The sequence below is a fragment of the Enhydra lutris genome, unplaced genomic scaffold (genome assembly GCF_002288905.1).
Source record: "Enhydra lutris kenyoni isolate GAN:26980312 unplaced genomic scaffold, ASM228890v2 scaffoldscaffold46, whole genome shotgun sequence".
Taxonomy (NCBI): domain Eukaryota; kingdom Metazoa; phylum Chordata; class Mammalia; order Carnivora; family Mustelidae; genus Enhydra; species Enhydra lutris.
In genome coordinates this window covers 8,499,991-8,517,557 of record NW_019154130.1, presented here as the reverse complement: position 1 = coordinate 8,517,557, position 17,567 = coordinate 8,499,991, and the positions used below count along the sequence as shown (strand labels likewise).

Sequence of the window (17,567 nt, the reverse complement as noted above, 5' to 3'; positions counted from 1 at the left end):
TGTTCTTCTGATTCATTTGCTTATTTATTCTTTATGAGAACTATTCTTCAGAGCAGTTTTAGGTTCACAGCAAAATTGAGAGGAAGGTACAGAGATTTTCCATATCCGCCCTGCTTCCACAGATGCATAGCCTCCCTCATTTTCAACTTTCCCCCGCAGATGGTCCATTTGTTGCAACTGAGGAACCTACACTCACACGTCATCATCCCAAAGTCCATAGCTTCCGTTATGGTTCACTCTTGGTGCTGTACATCCTATGCATTTGGACAAATGAATAATGCCATGTATCCATCATTATGGTACCAAACAAGAGTATTTTCACTGCCCTAAAAATCCTCCATGCTCTGCTGACTCATCACTCTCTCCATGCCCGAAAACCCTGGCAACCACTGATCTCTTTCCTGTCTCCATAGTTCTGCCTTTTCCAGAATGTCCTATAGTTGGACTCACACAGTATGTAGACTTTTTTCTTTTTAAAGTTTCATTTATTTATTTATTGTAAAGATTTTATTTATTTGATAGTGAGAGAGAGAGAGCGCAAGCTGGGGGAGTGGCAGGCAGAGGCAGAGGGAGAAGCAGACTCCCTGCTGAGCAGGGAGCCCAGATCCACAGTGGGACTGGATCCCAGGACCCTGGGATCATGACCTGAGCTGAAGGCAGACGCTAACTGACTGGGCCACCTGGGCGCCCCTTAACTAATTTATTTATTTTAGAGAGTGGGAAGGGGCAGAAGAAGTCTTAAGCAGAATCCATGCTGAGTGCAGAGGCCAACACCGGGCTCAATCCCACAATAGAACCCAAGGCGGGTTCCGTCTCAGGATCTGAGATCAGGGACTGAGCTGAAACCAAGAGTCCCATGTTTAACTGACTGTGCCACCCAGGTGTCCGAAATGTAGCCTTTTCAAACTGGCGTCTTTCACTTAGTACCACCTGTTGATGTTTCCTTCATGTCTTTTCTTTTCTTCATGTCTTTTCAATATTTCATTGCTTGGAGGGACCTTAATTTATGAATTCACCTGCTAAAGGGCATCCTGGTTACTTCCAAGTTGTGGGAATCATGAATAAAGCTGCTATTAACATCTGTGTGCATGGTGTTGGTCTATTTATTTATTTATTTATCATGGACATACATACATTTCCAAGTCCTTTGATACCAATGAGTGCTTTTTCTAATCATAAGTCAATACAGGGGCGCCTGGGTGGCTTAGTGGGTTAAGCCTCTGGCTTCCGCTCAGGTCATGATCTCAGGGTCCTGGGATGGAGCCCGGCATTCCTGCCACCCCCCCACCTACTTGTGATCTCTCTCTGTCAAATAAATAAATAAATATATAAATAAAATATTTTTAAAAATTAATCATAAATCAATACAAAGATAGCAGTCTTCACCTCAGCCATTATAGACCAGTCCCACTCTGCACAGCAACTCACATTAGCAATTTGGAATGTGTTCTCCTACACATTTTTCTCCACATACATAGTTCTTTCCTTTCGCGTTTTAATAAAATGGGACGGCGTGCATATATTTAAGGTGCATGTCATTCTGTTAAATATTGGTGGAATATAACAAGTTTCAGCCCCGCTAGGGAGCACGTACTGTCAGATTCTGGGCACCAAGCCTTGTGACCGGTGCTTTGTTTTCATCAGGTTTTGGGGGCTTATTGAGTATTAGACATTTTAGTAAATATGAAACACCTACTGTAGGCGCTACCAAGCCCTTAAGAACAAGTGTAGCTGTGCCAGATTTTTGCATATATCTCATTTAAATACGAAAGCAGAGAGTGAGCCTCCATGTTCTGCCTAGGATGGGGGGGTCTGCCCCCTGGGAGAGGGGTGCATACAGGAGAAGGTAGAGGAGCGGAGGCGGCGGCTTCTTCTCCCGGTGGACTGCAGACCCAGGGCGCCCGGAATGTCTAGGTATAGAAAGAGGGGAAGGTCAGTCTGAGGACAAGACCGAGTAAAGGGCGAGGCACAGGTCCCGCAGAAGGGTGAGCCCCTGGCTGTCCTGAGAGGCGGGGCCAAGCGGATGGGCGGAGCCTGTATTGTCCGCTCCGCGGGGCATGTCGGGAGCCCCGCCCCCAACATGGCGTCTCACTGACAGTTGGCTGCTGAGCGGCAGAGGCGGGTCCTGCTCCTCAGGGCGGCGGCGGTGGTGGCGGGGCCGGGGTCTCCAGGGCCGGGGGCGGGGGGATGGCAGCTCGGACCGCCTAGGGCGGAGCTGCACAGGCGAGGCGGCGAGCGGGGCGCTTCAGGCGGGCGCGGCGGCTGCTGCTATGGACTGGTGATCTCGGCTGCTCCTGCTCGCGTCTCCCCCGGGCCGGGCGGCTGCTCCTCACCGTCAACCCTTCAGCCGGGGCCATGGGCTCGTCTGCGGCCGCGGCAGCTGCGGCGGCGGCGGCCGCGGACTCGGCGCAGTGGCTCTCGGTGAAGGAGGAGACCATCTTCCTGCACGACGGGCTGATCCGGGTCACCGACCTGGCCGAGCTGCCCAGCGAGATCCTCGGGGCCCCGGAGGCCGCCGACACCGACTTGGAGGTGAGCGAGGCTGCTCCCCCGCCTCTGCCAGCAGATTAGCCCACCCGCCCCGCATCCCCGGGGTCGGGCCGTCACGCTCTGCCTCACCCCCACCCCGAGGCCCCCCGAAGGCTACCGTGGCAGGTGTGTGGGCGCGGGGAGGACAGGTGGGGGGCCGCGGCCGCAGGTCCGCAGCCCGCCCTCCTCCCTGCCTCCTCTGGGCCTCCAGCCCGCTGGGGATTGCATTTGTGGTTTCATTCTGAGCGTTCCGACACCCGGCATTTTATTAGACTATCACCCGGCAGGGCCTTCACGCCCTGGCTCTCTCTCCCCTCCCCCATGGACCCCCTGGACTCACTTCCAGGGCACACCCAGGTTGCTTAGATTTGGGGACATTTTAATTTTAACGTTGTATACCTCCCGTTTTCTCATTCCCAGTTCTATGTTGATTTTTCTTCCCCTCCGGGGGAGGCTATTGGCAGCTGTCGGTCCGTGATGGGCAATCCAGCAACTTCTCTGTGTCGTGCCTCGGATTGACACGGGGCCTTTGTCAGGGAAGCGGGCGGTGTGGACAGCGAGGGTGATGCTACAGGGGCCCTCCGTGCGCTCTCCGCAAAGGGTCACGGGCGCTCTAGGCCTCAAGGCCTTCGTGAGCTCAGAGGGTCGCGGCTTAGGAACTGTGGCAGGTGCGAAAGAAAATCTCCGCATTTGTGCTGCTGCTGGGTTTGGGGGCAGAAGGAAACCAAATATGCTCGGTTGATTAGAACTTTACACCGACTTCACTTGGTGTCGTGTTTGCCCAGAGGTTGGAATACTGGCAGTATCATTTCATCGAGGCCAGCCGATGCTGACGCTGCAACCCCTCTACTTTGTGGGGTGATATTTTGATGTGTAGGTAGCATGGGGTGTCATGAAATTCTTACTGTCGCAAGGAGGACTCCCTGGGGTAGGGCGCGGAGAGGATGGCCTGTCTTCTGGCTAAAAACGGAATGCGAAGAATCTTTTGTGTTTTGCGGTTTTGCATGCACTTTGGCTTTCAGCACAAGGAGCGTTTATAGAAATGGATTAAAACCCATTACTGTGTGATTCCGGAAACGGTAGTGATCCGATCGCGTTGGCCAAGACGTTTGTTTGGGCGTGCTTGAGATGCGAATGCGTTCCACTGTGTTCTGTGTCTGGATTTGAGGTTCAGGTTGCAGCATTACCGTTGTGAACTCTTTATTGACTTATTTTATAGTCTAGCCACCCAAAAGGGAAGATACAAGTTGATAGGAATTCCTAACATAGGTTTATGGTTTTCTTGTGTCTCATTTGGGCCTATTCTAGAAAAAGCAAGTGTCTGAGTGTCTTATTGGCTTGAAAACTCAAAGGGTATCATGGTATGATGGTGGAATCTTTTCATTTAATTGACTTTGTTGAATGTGAAATGTGGAAAGTGGCTGCTCTTTGTTCCTTAGAGACTAAGTTCGCAGATCCCAAAATTTTGTATGTATGTAATATATTTATTTTTAGGATTAAAAAGATAGGAGTAGTTAAAAATACCTGAGCTCTTAAGTTGGCTTTCCTAAGATGTTTACTGCACAAATCTATTATTTGTCAGCGCTTTCCGCAGAAGAATGATCTTAAAGAAAACCTTCCTGGCTTGGATTTTAGATTTTTAAAAAACTCTTAAAGAAAATGTATGTTCTCACCTTTTCAGAAACCAGTATGTGTACGGGTAATAAATATGACTGTCAGTGGTAAGGAACTTTTTCTTTCTTTCTATATATTATATTGGCTGTATTGTATCAGTAGAAATGGATAGCTAAGAATGTTTTTGTGGCCGTTCGAACTGTGTTGGAGTGGGTGTATTCACGTTTAGTTATTTAATAATAATATTAAGTATATCCTGTGTGTCAGACATCATCTTACTTAGTTCCTAAAAGGATCCTAGAAGCTAACTACTGTTACCTATTGTAACAACTATAAATGTTGCGCCTATTGTGCAGTTGAGGCAAGCAAAATGCAGAGTAAGTGTGGGACTTGCTCAAGATCACACACAGAGAGCCTGGGCGTTAACCCAAGTCTGTTGGTCTCTAACATGTCTGCTCCTGATCGTAATATCCTCCTTGCATGTATGACATTCATATTTGTCATTATCTAAAATTTCATAACCGGCTAAAGTTAGGGTAGTAAACAGATATTTTTATGTCCTTTGTAGTAATGTATTCTTTTCCATATTTGAGGAAGATTAGAGGTTCATCAACTTTTAAAAAAAACTAACTTTTGAGAGGTGCCTGGTGGCTCAGTGAAGCATCTGCCTTTGGCTCAGGTCATGATCCCAGGGTCCTGGGATTGAGTCCTGCATCGGTCTCCCTGCTCAGCTGGGAGCTGCTGCTCCCTCTCCTGCTCCCCCTGCTCATGTTCTCTCTCTCTCACTCTCGCAAATAAATAAATAACATATTTTAAAAGATAAATAAAAAACAAACTTTTGAAATGCCACCACCCCTAACCCCTATGGGGTACACTCTTCTAACCCTCTCCTTCCAGGGGACATCTGGCTGACCAATGGCCATTTCGTCACAGGGTTTTCTAGTTAGATAGACTCCTTCAGTTGACAGTTTTGGATTAGGACAAATTTGGATTAAGCTGACTAATTTAAGATTGGCAACCTTAATGCAGAAGTGTGCACTAACTGCAGTAGATTCTCAGAATTTTAGAGCAAGAAGGGGCCTTGGAGATAATAATCACTTTCCTCATTTTAGAGAGAAGTTATCTGAGATCAGGAGAGGTTATAGCTCGGTGGTAAAGCTAGTTATGGCAGGACAGATGAATAGATCCTAGCTTTCCTGCCTTTGAATTCCAGTGTTCTTTTCACTTTGCAAGTGCTGCTCAAAGTTAAATGTCAATTTGAAAAAAGAACCCATCCTACAAAGTGGATCAGCATTGACTTAACATTTTAATTCAAGCAATAGCATACCATTTAAATCAAACATTTTCTTACTGGAGTGGTGGCTCAGTTGGTTAAATGACTGCCTTCAGCTCGGGTCATGATCTCGGGGTCCTGGGATCGAGTTCCGCATCCAGCTCCCTGCTCAGCGGGGAGCCTCCTTCTCCCTCTTCCACTCTCCCTGCTTAGGTTCTCTCTCTCTCTGTGAAATAAATAAATAAAATCTTTAAAAAATTTTTTTCTTTCTAATGAATTTTAAACAGAAGTGTTTTTTAAAGTTTATTTTTTTTTAGTAATCTCTACACCCAAGGTGGCGTTTGAACTCACGACCTAAGATCAAGAATCGCATGGTCTTCTGACTGAGCCAGACAAGCCCCTCAGAATTTATTTTTTTAAACTGAATAAATAATGTGTAATCAGATTTCTTCAACAAGTGTTTGTGGAATTCAGAAGTGAGCAGGACCCACTATCCTGGGCATTGAGGATGCAGCAGAGGATAAAATAAAATCTTTGTCTTAAAAAGACTTTTATTTTAGTGGGAGGATATAGACAATAACAAATAAATACATTTATATATATGTATATGTAATACCTCAAATGATAAGTTCTGGGGAAGCAATTATAGCTGGGTAGGAGGAATGGGGTGTAATGGTGGGGAAGGGTTCCCATAGGATGGGCAGGAAAGGAAAGCACAGAGTGGCATTTGAGCAGAGCCCTGAAGGAGGTGAGAGGGTACCCAGATGGCTGCTGGGGAAAGTACCTTGTAGAGAGAGGACAGCAAGAGCCAAGTCCCTCAGAGGGAAACGTAGTTTGGAGCTCTGAGCCCAGTAAGCCAAGGGGAAGAGGAGAGTGATAGAAGGTGGGGGGTAGGGGATGCCGATTAAGTAAGGCTATTAGATAAGGACTTTGAATATATTAGAAATGCAGAGTGAGGTTTTTTCTTGGTGTTTAAAATAGCTACCTGTATTTTAATTTCTTATTGTTGGCAGAAAGTGAAAGTATGTAGGAAATTATTTTTTAAGTGTGAAATATAAATTTAAGAGAAATTTTAAAAAACTTAAAAATGACAACTTGAATATTTCATTTTGTATTACATGTCATAAAACACTAGTCTTTTTTTTTTTTAAGGGAATTTATAAGAAAAAACCAGCTTATTTGTGGAAGTTCTAAAAGGTTTCTGCTTCCTATCTCAGTTTTCTTTACAAACTCCAATGGGGAAAGGCCTTGCACATATGGATGTTGACAGAGAAGCTAATTAACTTGCCCAAATTGACCAAGATATTTTGTACCCTACAGTTTAGATTAATTTTGAACTCAGACATTTCAGCTAATATTTCTTATTTTCCATTGTGTGTGTGTGTGTGTGTGTGTGTGTGTGTGTGTGTTTATAAGAACCCACCCCATCCCTACACCCTCACACCAATGCACAATACTTGAACATGGGGAAAAAAAAAAAAGATTTGAACATGAATGTTCATGGGAGCTTTATTTGTGCTTGCCAAAAACTGGAAGCAATCTGAAGGTCCATCAGCAGGTGGATGGATAAACAAGTATGATTTATGTTGAATGGAAGAAGTTAGACAAACAGGAATACATACTGTAAGATTTCACTTATGTGAAATTCTAGAAAATACAAACTAATTGGTAGTGACTGGGAGCGAATCAGTGGTTACCTGGGGATGAAAGTGGACTAAAAGGGAGGGGAAGAGGGATTACAAAAGTACATGAGGTAAAGAAGATGTGGTCCAGGGACGCCTGGGTGGCTCAGTGGGTTAAGCCGCTGCCTTCGGCTCAGGTCATGATCCCAGCGTCCTGGGATCGAGTCCCACATCGGGCTCCTTGCTCAGCAGGGAGCCTGCTTCTCCCTCTGCCTCTGCCTGCCACTCTATCTGCTTGTGCTCACTCTCGTGCTCTCTCTCTGACAAATAAATAAATAAAATCTTAAAAAAAAAAAAAAAGAGAAGATGTGGTCCATATATACAATTGAATATTACTCAGCCATCAGAAAGGATGAATACCCAACTTTGGCATCAACATGGATAGGACTGGAGATTATGCCGAGTGAAATAAGTCAAGCAGAGAAAGTAAATTATCCTATGGTTTCACTTGTGGAACATAAAGAATAACATGGAGGATGTTAGGAGAAGGAAAGGAAAAGTGAAGGGAGGAAAATCGGAGAGGGAGACACACCGTGAGAGACAGTGGACTCCGAAAAATAAACTGAGGGTTTTAGAGGGGAGGGGGGCTGGGGAGATGGGTGAGCCTGGTGGTGGGTATTAAGAAAGGCACGCATTGCATGGAGCACTGGGTGTTATACACAAACAGTGAATCTTGGAGCACTGCATCAAAAACTAATGATGTACTGCATGGTGACTAACATAACACAATAAAAAAAATTGGATAAAAAAAAGTACATGAGGAAAATTTTCAGGTGATGGATATGTTCCCTGTTTTGACTATGGTGATGGTTTCATTGTTGTATATATACATATGTCAAAACTCATCAAATTGTACATTTTAGATATGTGTAGTTTATTGTATGCCTGTTCTATTTCTTTAAAACAAATGAACAAACCCCATGCAAGCCCAGAATGCTTTACTGATACTGTTTAGGAAATGAAAAAAGGCTCAGGAGACTTTTTTGTTCATTGTTCGTTGTTTTGCTTTGTAAGGGAAGGAGTCGATCAACTGGAATAAGTTAAGGCTTTGAATACTTAGGACACATTCAGAAGAAACCTTTGAGATGATAAGTTAGATTTATAAATGTTGGTCTGTTCTCCTAGGAGAATACCACCAACCAGTTTATCCTTTGGTCAGATTCCTTTGGAAGCGGTTTATATACTTTTATAGGATTCCAAATTATAAATTTGGAAGAGGTAATGAATAAATTAATAAAACTACCTTTGCTTGTGAGTAAAGTTAATTACAGTGTAAGTAATGAGCACTGGAAGAAGAGTCATTGAATAGTGTGTGGGGTTCTGTGAGCTTGGGCAAATGGCTCACCCAGCTCTCGGGTTTGGCTGGCTAGCTATAAAGTTAGAATGAAGTATCTTATCGCGGGGTTGGGGGGGCAGTATTTGCCTAGAGGTCAGAGTCAGGTTTAAAGAATCAGATTGGGACTGAAATTCTGGCTCTGCCCGGTACTAGCTGTGTGACTTTGGGCAAGTTCCACAGCTTTACTAATCCCTGGTTTCTTCTTCCACTGCAACTTCATCGTCATTGTCCCCACCTCTACTTACTGCCATGACCACAGCGTCAGCATGTTGGATGCCAGGCTCTGTGCTAAGCACTTCACACCCATTATCTCATTCAGTCCTCACAAAAACTTTATAAGGTTGTTACTATGGCTATCCTTATTTTACAAAGAAGGAGACTGTGGCACAGAAGTAAAGTAACTTGACAAAGATCTTACAGTTAGTAGCAAAGCCGAGAGGGAAATAGATCTGTCCAGCTCTAGCCCAGGGTCCAGGCTCGAAAATTATTATGTTACACGCTTCATCATCTGTAAGAGGGGAGTAATAATAGGGTTAATGGAAGGTTTAGATAACGAGGGTTGTGATTATGTACTTACAGTGTGTATGGACTGTCTGTATAAGGTGCTACGTTGCTGGAAAGTTTTTTGCATATTCAGTCAGCTGACCATTTTATAGGAAAGCAAAATTGTGCCATCGACAGCATTTTTTTTCTCTTTTAGTGAATAGTGGAGATGGTAGGGGATGTGTGTGTGTGTGTGTGTGTGTGTGTGTGTGTGTGTGTGTGATCCCTCTGGAATTTTCTTCCTTCCCAACTTGTTTGCAGTATGGCTAGGCAGATGAGGTAAAAGTCTTCATTTCAGTTTTCCTCCAATTGTGTGCCTAAGGTCTTGCTAAATAAACCAGTTTTGATTATTATTTGTCTTCTTGGCTTCCATATTGACTGTCACAAAGTGCCACCTGTTGGCCCAGGCTACCGGACGGATTGTCCTGCACCTGTTCTTTCCTAAGTCATAAGGTACCTGTGGTGATAATTATGAAAGGCTTGTCAAGTCCTGAAAGGGCCCCATGCTCTGTCCTCCCTCCCCCACTTTCCATCTTGTTTTACAGTGGTGCTTGCGGGATGAACACAAGGAGTGTAGTCTGCTTTGTAAGATGTTTCGACATTAGCTGTAGATCCACTGTGGGACAAACGCATGGTTACTTCAAACAGAGAGAGGACTGCAGATATCGTATGACTGTTACTTTGATCCTGCCTTTTTAAACACAATTTATGTATCCAGTAACATATTTTTTAATTTTAATTTTTACCCGTTAAAAAGTTTTAAAATGAATGCATGATTATATCCATATAAAAAATGGAAAAACTGATGAAACTGAAGTGCCTTTTGTGCACCGTTCCTCATCCTGGTCTCGATCTACTCCTCTACTGTTAAGTCAGTGCTCAAATTTTTAAGGTATTAGGATCATTTTTTTTTAAAGATTTTATTTATTTATTTGACAGAGATCACAAGTAGGCAGAGAGACAGGCAGAGAGAGAGGAGGAAGCAGGCTCCCCACTGAGCAGAGAGCCCGATGCGGGGCTCGATCCCAGGACCCTGAGACCATGACCTGAGCCAAAGGCAGAGGCTTAACGCACTGAGCCACCCAGGCACCTCAGGATCATTTTTTTTTTTTTTAAGATTTTATTTATTTATTTGACAGAGAGAGAGAGATCACAAGTAGGCAGAGAGAGAGGGGGAAGCAGACTCCCCGCTCAGCAGAGATGCTGAGGCAGATGTGGGGCTCAATCCCAGGACCCCGAGACCACGACCCGAGCCGAAGGCAGTGGCTTAATCCACTGAGCCACCCAGGATCATTTTTTTAAAAAAGATTTTATTTATTTTGTTTTTAAAGGTTTTATTTATTTATTTGACAGAAAGAGACACAGTGAAAGTGGGAACACAAGCAGGGGGAGTGAGGGAGGGAGAAGCAGGCTTCCCGCTGAGCAGGGAGCCCGATGCAGGGCTCGATCCCAGGGCCCTGGGATCATTACCTGAGTTGAAGGCAGATGCCCAATGACTAGGCCACCCAGGTACCCCCAAAGATTTTATTTTTAAGCAATCTCTACACCCAGGGTGGGGCTTGAACCCATAACACCAAGATCAAGGGTTGCATGCTCTATTGACTGAGCCAGCAGGGTGTCCACGATCATTTTTGAATGTGTACTTTTATGTGTGTTTGTGTGCATGCATACTTTTTAATATTTTTTCCTGTCTTACAGAAAAGATGTGATGCTAGGCATATCTTTTCATAACCGTTTTTTTTAAGTCAATGATATGTTTTGATCTTCCTATGTCTCCATATACAGATCTACCACATTTTTTTAAGTGCTGCATGGGATTCCAGAAACACTAGCCTATTTAGGCATTCCCCGACTGATGGGTGTCTTAGTTTCCTGTTGCTATGCTAACAAATCATCACACGCTTAGTGGCTTAAAACAACACATTTATTTCTGCATTTATTCTTACGTTTCTGGAAACCGGAAGTCCAAGATGAGTCTCCCTGGGCTAAAGTCAGCTGTTGGCAGGTGTGGTTCCTTCTGCAGGTTCTAGGGGAGAATCTGTTCCCTGGCTTCTGTGCTCCTTCCTCTGTCTTCAGAGTGTGTGGTCCTGGTTTGAGATCTGTCATCACATGTCTTCTCTGACTGGCTCCTCCAGCATTCCTTTTATAAGGACCCTTGTGAGGACCCCCTCTACCCCACAACCCCCAACCAGGATAATCCAGGCTCATCTCCCCATTTCAAGAGCCTTAATTTAATCACACCTGCAAGTCCTTTTTGCCATCCAGGGTCACATTTACAGGTCCTGGGGATTCGGACTTAAATATCTGGTTTGGGGGGGGGGGTCGTTATTCATCCTGCCACAATAGGTATTTTGGTGGTTTTCAGTTTTTCACTATTTTAAAAAAAGATTTTGTTTATTTATTTGAGAGAGAAAGAGAGTGGGGTTGGGGAGGAGCAGAGGGAGAGGGACAAGTAGACCCTGTGCTAAGTGCAGAGCCCAATGCAGGCCTGGATCCTATGACCCTGAGATCATGACCTGAGCCAAAACCAACAGTCAGACACTCAACAGACTGAGCCACGCAGGGCCCCCCTTCAGTTTTTCACTCTTAAAAAAACCTGTCCTTCAGTGCAAGCCCTTGCACGTCTGTTGTATACATGTTGGAATATTTCTCTAGAGCATTTCCTGAGAAGGAGAATTGCTGGGTCATAGGTGACCATTTTAAATTTTAATAGATATTGCCAAATTGCTCTCCGACGTGACTGTATTAGTTTATGCTCCGGAGTAATAGTGTTTGGTAGGACCTCCTTTCCTTACACCCTCATAGAGATTATTTTAGAACTCATGGATTTGCTTGATTTTATCCTTTGCTTAAGCCAACGGCGCTCTCTCCAAAAGAGGAAGCCCCTAGATGTAACTAGGTACCTGGCAATACATGCTGAACCACGGTTTGCTGGAAGAAGCCAGAATGTTCCGTTAGTGCTGCCTGGCTCTTATCACTTCACTTCAGAGGCCCTCTCTTGTGGCCTGATCTCCTTTGCTCCTGACATATACTCATTTTGGTCTGTAATCCAGTTAATACAGACCATGTCCATATTAGGCAGGAGAGAGCAGCTTCTTAATTCTGATGGTCTGGGGCTGTTGCCAGACTCGAGTTGTGCCAGGGAGCTGCCCACTCTGGGAGGAGACCCACTGGCCCCTGCAGTGTGTTCAGAGTGCATGGTAGTCGTTAGGCAGACTGTTTAGACACAGCTTGTCTTAAAATTTTCTCTCTTACGTGCCAGTATAAAGGGTAATTCTACTTTTCTTTTCTTTTTTTTATAAGATTATATTTATTTGACAGAGAGAGCTCACAAGTAAACAGAGAGGAAGGCAGAGAGAGAGGGGGGAAGCAGGCTCCCCGCTGAGCAGAGAGCCCGATGTGGGGCTCAATCCCAGGACCCTGGGATCATGACCCGAGCCGAAAGCAGAGGCTTTAACCCACTGAGCCACCCGGGCGCCCCTCTACTTTTCTTTTTAACTTTTATGAGAAATAACTGACATCAAGTTAATTGTATTTTTTTTTAAAGATTTTATTTATTTATTTGTCAGAGAGAGAGAGAGCGAGCACAGGCAGACAAAGTGGCAGGCAGAGGCAGAGGGAGAAGCAGGGTCCCCGCTGAGCAAGGAACCCGATGTGGGACTCGATCCCAGGACACTGGGATCATGACCTGAGCAGAAGGCAGCTGCCCAACCAACTGAGCCACCCAGGCATCCCAAGTTAATTGTATTTTTATGTGACTCAAAACTTTTTTGCTTATAAGGAAGTAATACATGGATATTGTAGAAAATTGAGAAAATACCTATTGTGTAAGAGAGAGAAGAAATATCCTTTGATTGTACCATCCAAAAAGTTATATTAATTAATTTTTTACTATTTCCTTCAGTTCATATTTTTTATATATAAACAAAATTGAGATTATATGCTATACACAGTTTTATATCCTTTTATCACTTATTGGGAGCAATTTTGTCAAATTAGGTTTAAAAACACAATTTATTTTATTCATTTTATTTATTTTTCTAAGTAATCTCTATACCCAATGTGGGGCTTGAACTCATAACCCTGAGATTAAGAGTCACATGTCACATGTCCAGGGTGCCTGGGTGGCTCAGTCAGTTGAGCATCTGCCTTTGACTCTGGTTGTGATCCTAGGGCCCTGGGATCGAGCCCCGCATCAGGCTCCCTGCTCAGAGGGGAGCCTGCTTCTCCTTCTCCTCCTCCCCCTGCCTGTGCTCTCTTTCTCTCTCTGTGTGTCAAATAAATAAATAAAATCTTAAAAAGGAAAAAAAAAGTCACATGCTCTACCAATTAAGTGATCCAGGTGCCCCTAAAAACATAATTTTTAATGGCTGCATAGTAATTCATGGATGTAGTATAGTTGTCTTGCTGTACCTTACAGCATTTTTCTCGCATCTGCTATTTTTTTAAAGTTTATAATTTAAATAATCTCTATACCCAACATGGGGCTCCAACTCATAGCCCTAAGCTTAAGAGTTGTGTGCTCTACTGACTGAGGCAGCCAGGTGCCCCACATCTGCAATTTTATTTTATTTTATTTTATTTTTTGCCTCAAAAAGTGACATTTATTCAAAGAAAAAAAAATGACAAGGTGTCCATCCCTTCCCTCCCCCCTCCTACTCCTCTTCAGCCCCCCAGACTGAACCCTGGGTGGGCCTAGTAGCCGAACAGCCCCTCAGAGGAGGTCAGCGACATTGAGGGGCATCTCCTCAATGGAGGTGTTGTAGAAGGTCTCGATGTCTCAAAGAGTCCTCTGGTCTTCTTCTGTCACCATGTTACTATTAACACCCCTACGGCCAGATCATCTACCAGGACCGATTCTGTGGATGTAGTTTTCCCTGTTGGTGGGAAGGTCATAGTTGATGACTAAAGAAACGTGCTGTACATCAGTGTCTCTGGCCTAGGTCTGGGGAGAGGACACATCAGCATGAGCCCGAGGAGGGGGCACAGTGGAGCCAGAGGGACTAGAGTGAGTGTAGGCAGCCAAAGGAAGGCAAAGGAAACAGACATGCCCTCTCCCCAAGCAACCTCAGGCATGCCAGATCGTCTTCCAAGTTGCTACTTTCCTGAAGAGGGGCACGGGCGGGCTATTTTATTTATTTATTTTAGAGAGAGTGTATGCGGGGGAGGGAGGAGGGAAGACTGGGGGGAGATAAGCAAATTCCCTGCTGAGTGGGGAGCCCGACCTGGGGCTTGATCCCAGGAGTCTGAGATCGTGACCTGAGCCAAAATCAAGAGTCAGATGCTCAACTGAGTGAGCCCCCCAGGCACCCCCACATCTGCTATTTTAAAGATAATTCCAGCTTAGAGGAGGTAAAAAAATGTTTAGTGTTTAGTGTTACTTGTTTCATAAAGTTTGGTAAATCATGTATTTGTAGTGGTTATTAAAGCGTGTTTCTGCAATCCATTACTGCTAGACAGTTTATAATTTAAGGGGATTTTTATCATGCTGTATGATTCCTCTCCTGATAATGTTGAATATTTCTGAGGAGTTTTGAGTTTATAAAGTGCTATTAAGAACAATTGTAGAATAATTTATGTTCCATGATGGGATACTTGGGGTGGACACTCTTGAATCCCTCGTGTTTCTACTGAAACCTGTGGTTGGCCGAATTATTAGGTCATAGCACAGTTTGTAGCAATTTTAGGTTAACAATAAGGAGATGTGTAATTTGCAAACCATTTTATGCAAATTGTAGGTTTAGTAATTCTAATAACTACAGAAGCGTCATTCGAGTAGTGGTTTTATACCAACAAAATATTAACGTTCAGCTTGGTTTGTAATAGATCTTTTCTGTGTTTACTGTATTTGCTTTGTGCTTTGTAGTTTGCGTTACTGATTTCAAATGAACAAAGACAAATATAATAGATGTAACTATTTACAGGGCAGACTAGAAAATCTGGACCTCCTATCTCTATTCATATTCATATAAGCAATATTCATTGCTTTTCTTACCGTTGAAGTAAAATAATTAAGAATATTAAAGGACAGGGGCGCCTGGGTGACTCAGTGGGTTAAGCCTCTGCCTTCAGCTCAGGTCATGATCCCAGGGTCCTGGGATCGAGCCCCGCTCGGGCTCTCTGCTCAGCAGGCAGCCTGCTCCCCCCCCCACCCCCGCCTGCCTCTCTGCCTATGTGTGATCTCTGTCTGTCAAATAAATAAATAAAATCTTAAAAAAAAAAAAGAATATTAAAGGACAATCTGTGTGAACATATTTTCATCAAAACAGGTACAAAATAGAGGAATGACCTTCTTTATTTCTCGTTTCTGATTCTTTTCTGATCATCCAGTCGTGGTGTAGTTGAGGGACAATTACTCATTTATTTAATGTAGAATGGAGCAAAATGGGTGGAAAGGTAAAACTACGTGTGGGAAACTTTGGAGGAAGCATCTTTTGAGCTTATAATAAAAAAGTTTCCTCCCTTTGGGGGTTTTGAACCTGAGAAATAGAATCCAGGCACCATCTGTAGAATCTAGGGTATTTGTGAGTTAGAATGGGGAAAATCTTATCTTCATTTACTCATACCTTAGATGAAATTCAGCATTTCCTTCAATTATGAATATAGTAGAATCCTAGTAGTACTGGCAGAACCTGTGACTTTGTATGACCAGTAGAAATCATTGATATTTTCATATCATATTATAGATGTTGAACATATCTTGAAATATTGTTTATGCTCACTGTCACTTAGAAATTATGGTAAATATTGCATCTTGTTACTCAATATACTGAGAATGAAGCTCCTATATTGATAGCACAAATAAAGCATTTTGGTAACTGTATACTGTATTTGGTATTCAGTATACGGTATTGGAGCTTATAATCCCAGGTATTTTATTTTACACATTTACAAATGTTATCTGAGAAGGGTGGACAGGCTCCACCAAAAGCAAATGGTGAAGGGCCCCTGAGATAGCCTTTCTTTTTCCCAGCATCTCCTATTTTAGTTCAAATTTGCTGACGACCTGCATAGTTTGCAATTTTCTGAAATAAAAGTGACCACATTTTTGAAACTCCTTAAGTAGAAAATGTTATCCTCCTATAAATTTTTCCATTACCTACTGACTGCAAGCTTTTTTTTTTTTTTAAGATTTTATTTATTTATCTGTCAGAGAGAGAGAGAGAGCGAGAGTGAGCACAGGCAGATAGAGTGGCAGGCAGAGGCAGAGGGAGAAGCAGGCTCCCTGCTGAGCAAGGAGCCCGATGTGGGACTCGATCCCAGGACTCTGGGATCATGACCTGAGCCGAAGGCAGCTGCTTAACCAACTGAGCCACCCCGGCGTCCCTGCAAGCTTTTACTAGTAGTAGTTTTCTTGGATAATCTGATTTTTGTCCATGTGTCAAACATGTATCATTAACACGGAAGCTGTTTTTTAAGACAATAAACTATCCCCTAAAAAATGACAGGATTCTTTTGAAATAGAACAGTTGTTTTCCCCACCAGATAATTTGGAATTTTCCCTTGGCTGAGGAGAATGTTTGCCAGCTGAGACTATATGAATAGAAATTCATTAATATACTTTATATCAGGATATTCCGTTGCTAATAATAAGCCATTTTTAAAAAGTGGAGGCAACTTGGGACGCCTGGGTGGCTCAGTTGGTTAAGCAGCTGCCTTCGGCTCAGGTCATGATCCCAGCGTCCTGGGATCGAGTTCCACATCAGGCTCCTTGCTCATCAGGGAGCCTGCTTCTCCCTCTGCCTCTGCCTGCCATTCTGTCTGCCTGTGCTCGCTCTCTCTCCCTCTCTCTCTGACAAATAAATAAATAAAATCTTGAAAAAAAAAAAGTGGAGGCAACTAGTAATAGTTGATATCTCGGGGGAAACATTTTTTAAAATCCTAGATTCATTTGCTTTCATTTCTCAATAGAGTGCAATTATATACTTCTGGTTTCTTTTATTGTCCGAATTGTTACTTTGTGTTTGTATTGTCAAAGTTCGGAAGTTTTACTTAAATAGCCTTCAGAACTGTGTTCTCCAGTTGATAGCTACCTTTCACATGTGGCCATTGAGCCCTTGAAATGTGGCTACTTGGGATTGAAATGTGCTGAAAGTATAAAATAGACATCAGATTCTGAAGACTTCATGTAAAAAAAAATATGTTGAAAGATCTCCATTTTTAAAAAAAGATATTATTTATTTATTTGGCTGGCAGGGAGAGAGCACAAGCAGGAGGAGTGGCAGCAGAGGAAGAGGGAGAAGCAGGCTCTTTGCAAAGCAGGGAGCCAGATGTGGGACTCGATCCCAGGACCCTGGGATCGTGACCTGAGCTGAAGGCAGACGCTTAACCATCTGAGCCACCCAGGCGCCAGATCTCAATATTTTATATTGATTAAATATTGAAATGAAAATGTTTGGATAATGTGTTAAGTAAAATATATTATTTAAATTAGAATATATTAAAACTTTCTTTTTACGTTTTTTTAAGGTTTTATTTTTAAGTAATCTCTACACCCAATGTGGGACTTGAACTTACAACCTCGAGATCAAGAGGGGCATGTTCTGCAGACTGAGCTAGCCAGGCATCCCCTTTTTACCTTTTTATTTTT

General features: G+C 43.5%; 1 protein-coding gene across 6 annotated transcripts in view; it reads left to right on the top strand.

The window, feature by feature from the left end:
- Window positions 1-2,247: 2,247 nt before the first annotated feature.
- LOC111156404 (HECT domain E3 ubiquitin protein ligase 4) overlaps window positions 2,248-17,567 on the top strand; it is a 183,678-nt gene continuing 168,358 nt past the window's right edge. For all 6 annotated transcript variants that reach the window (XM_022517273.1, XM_022517269.1, XM_022517271.1 and 3 more), the window contains exon 1: window positions 2,248-2,532. In XM_022517273.1, coding sequence (XP_022372981.1) covers window positions 2,356-2,532 — 177 coding nt within the window. In that variant the 5' untranslated portion in view covers window positions 2,248-2,355. The remainder of the gene's footprint in view (window positions 2,533-17,567) is intronic.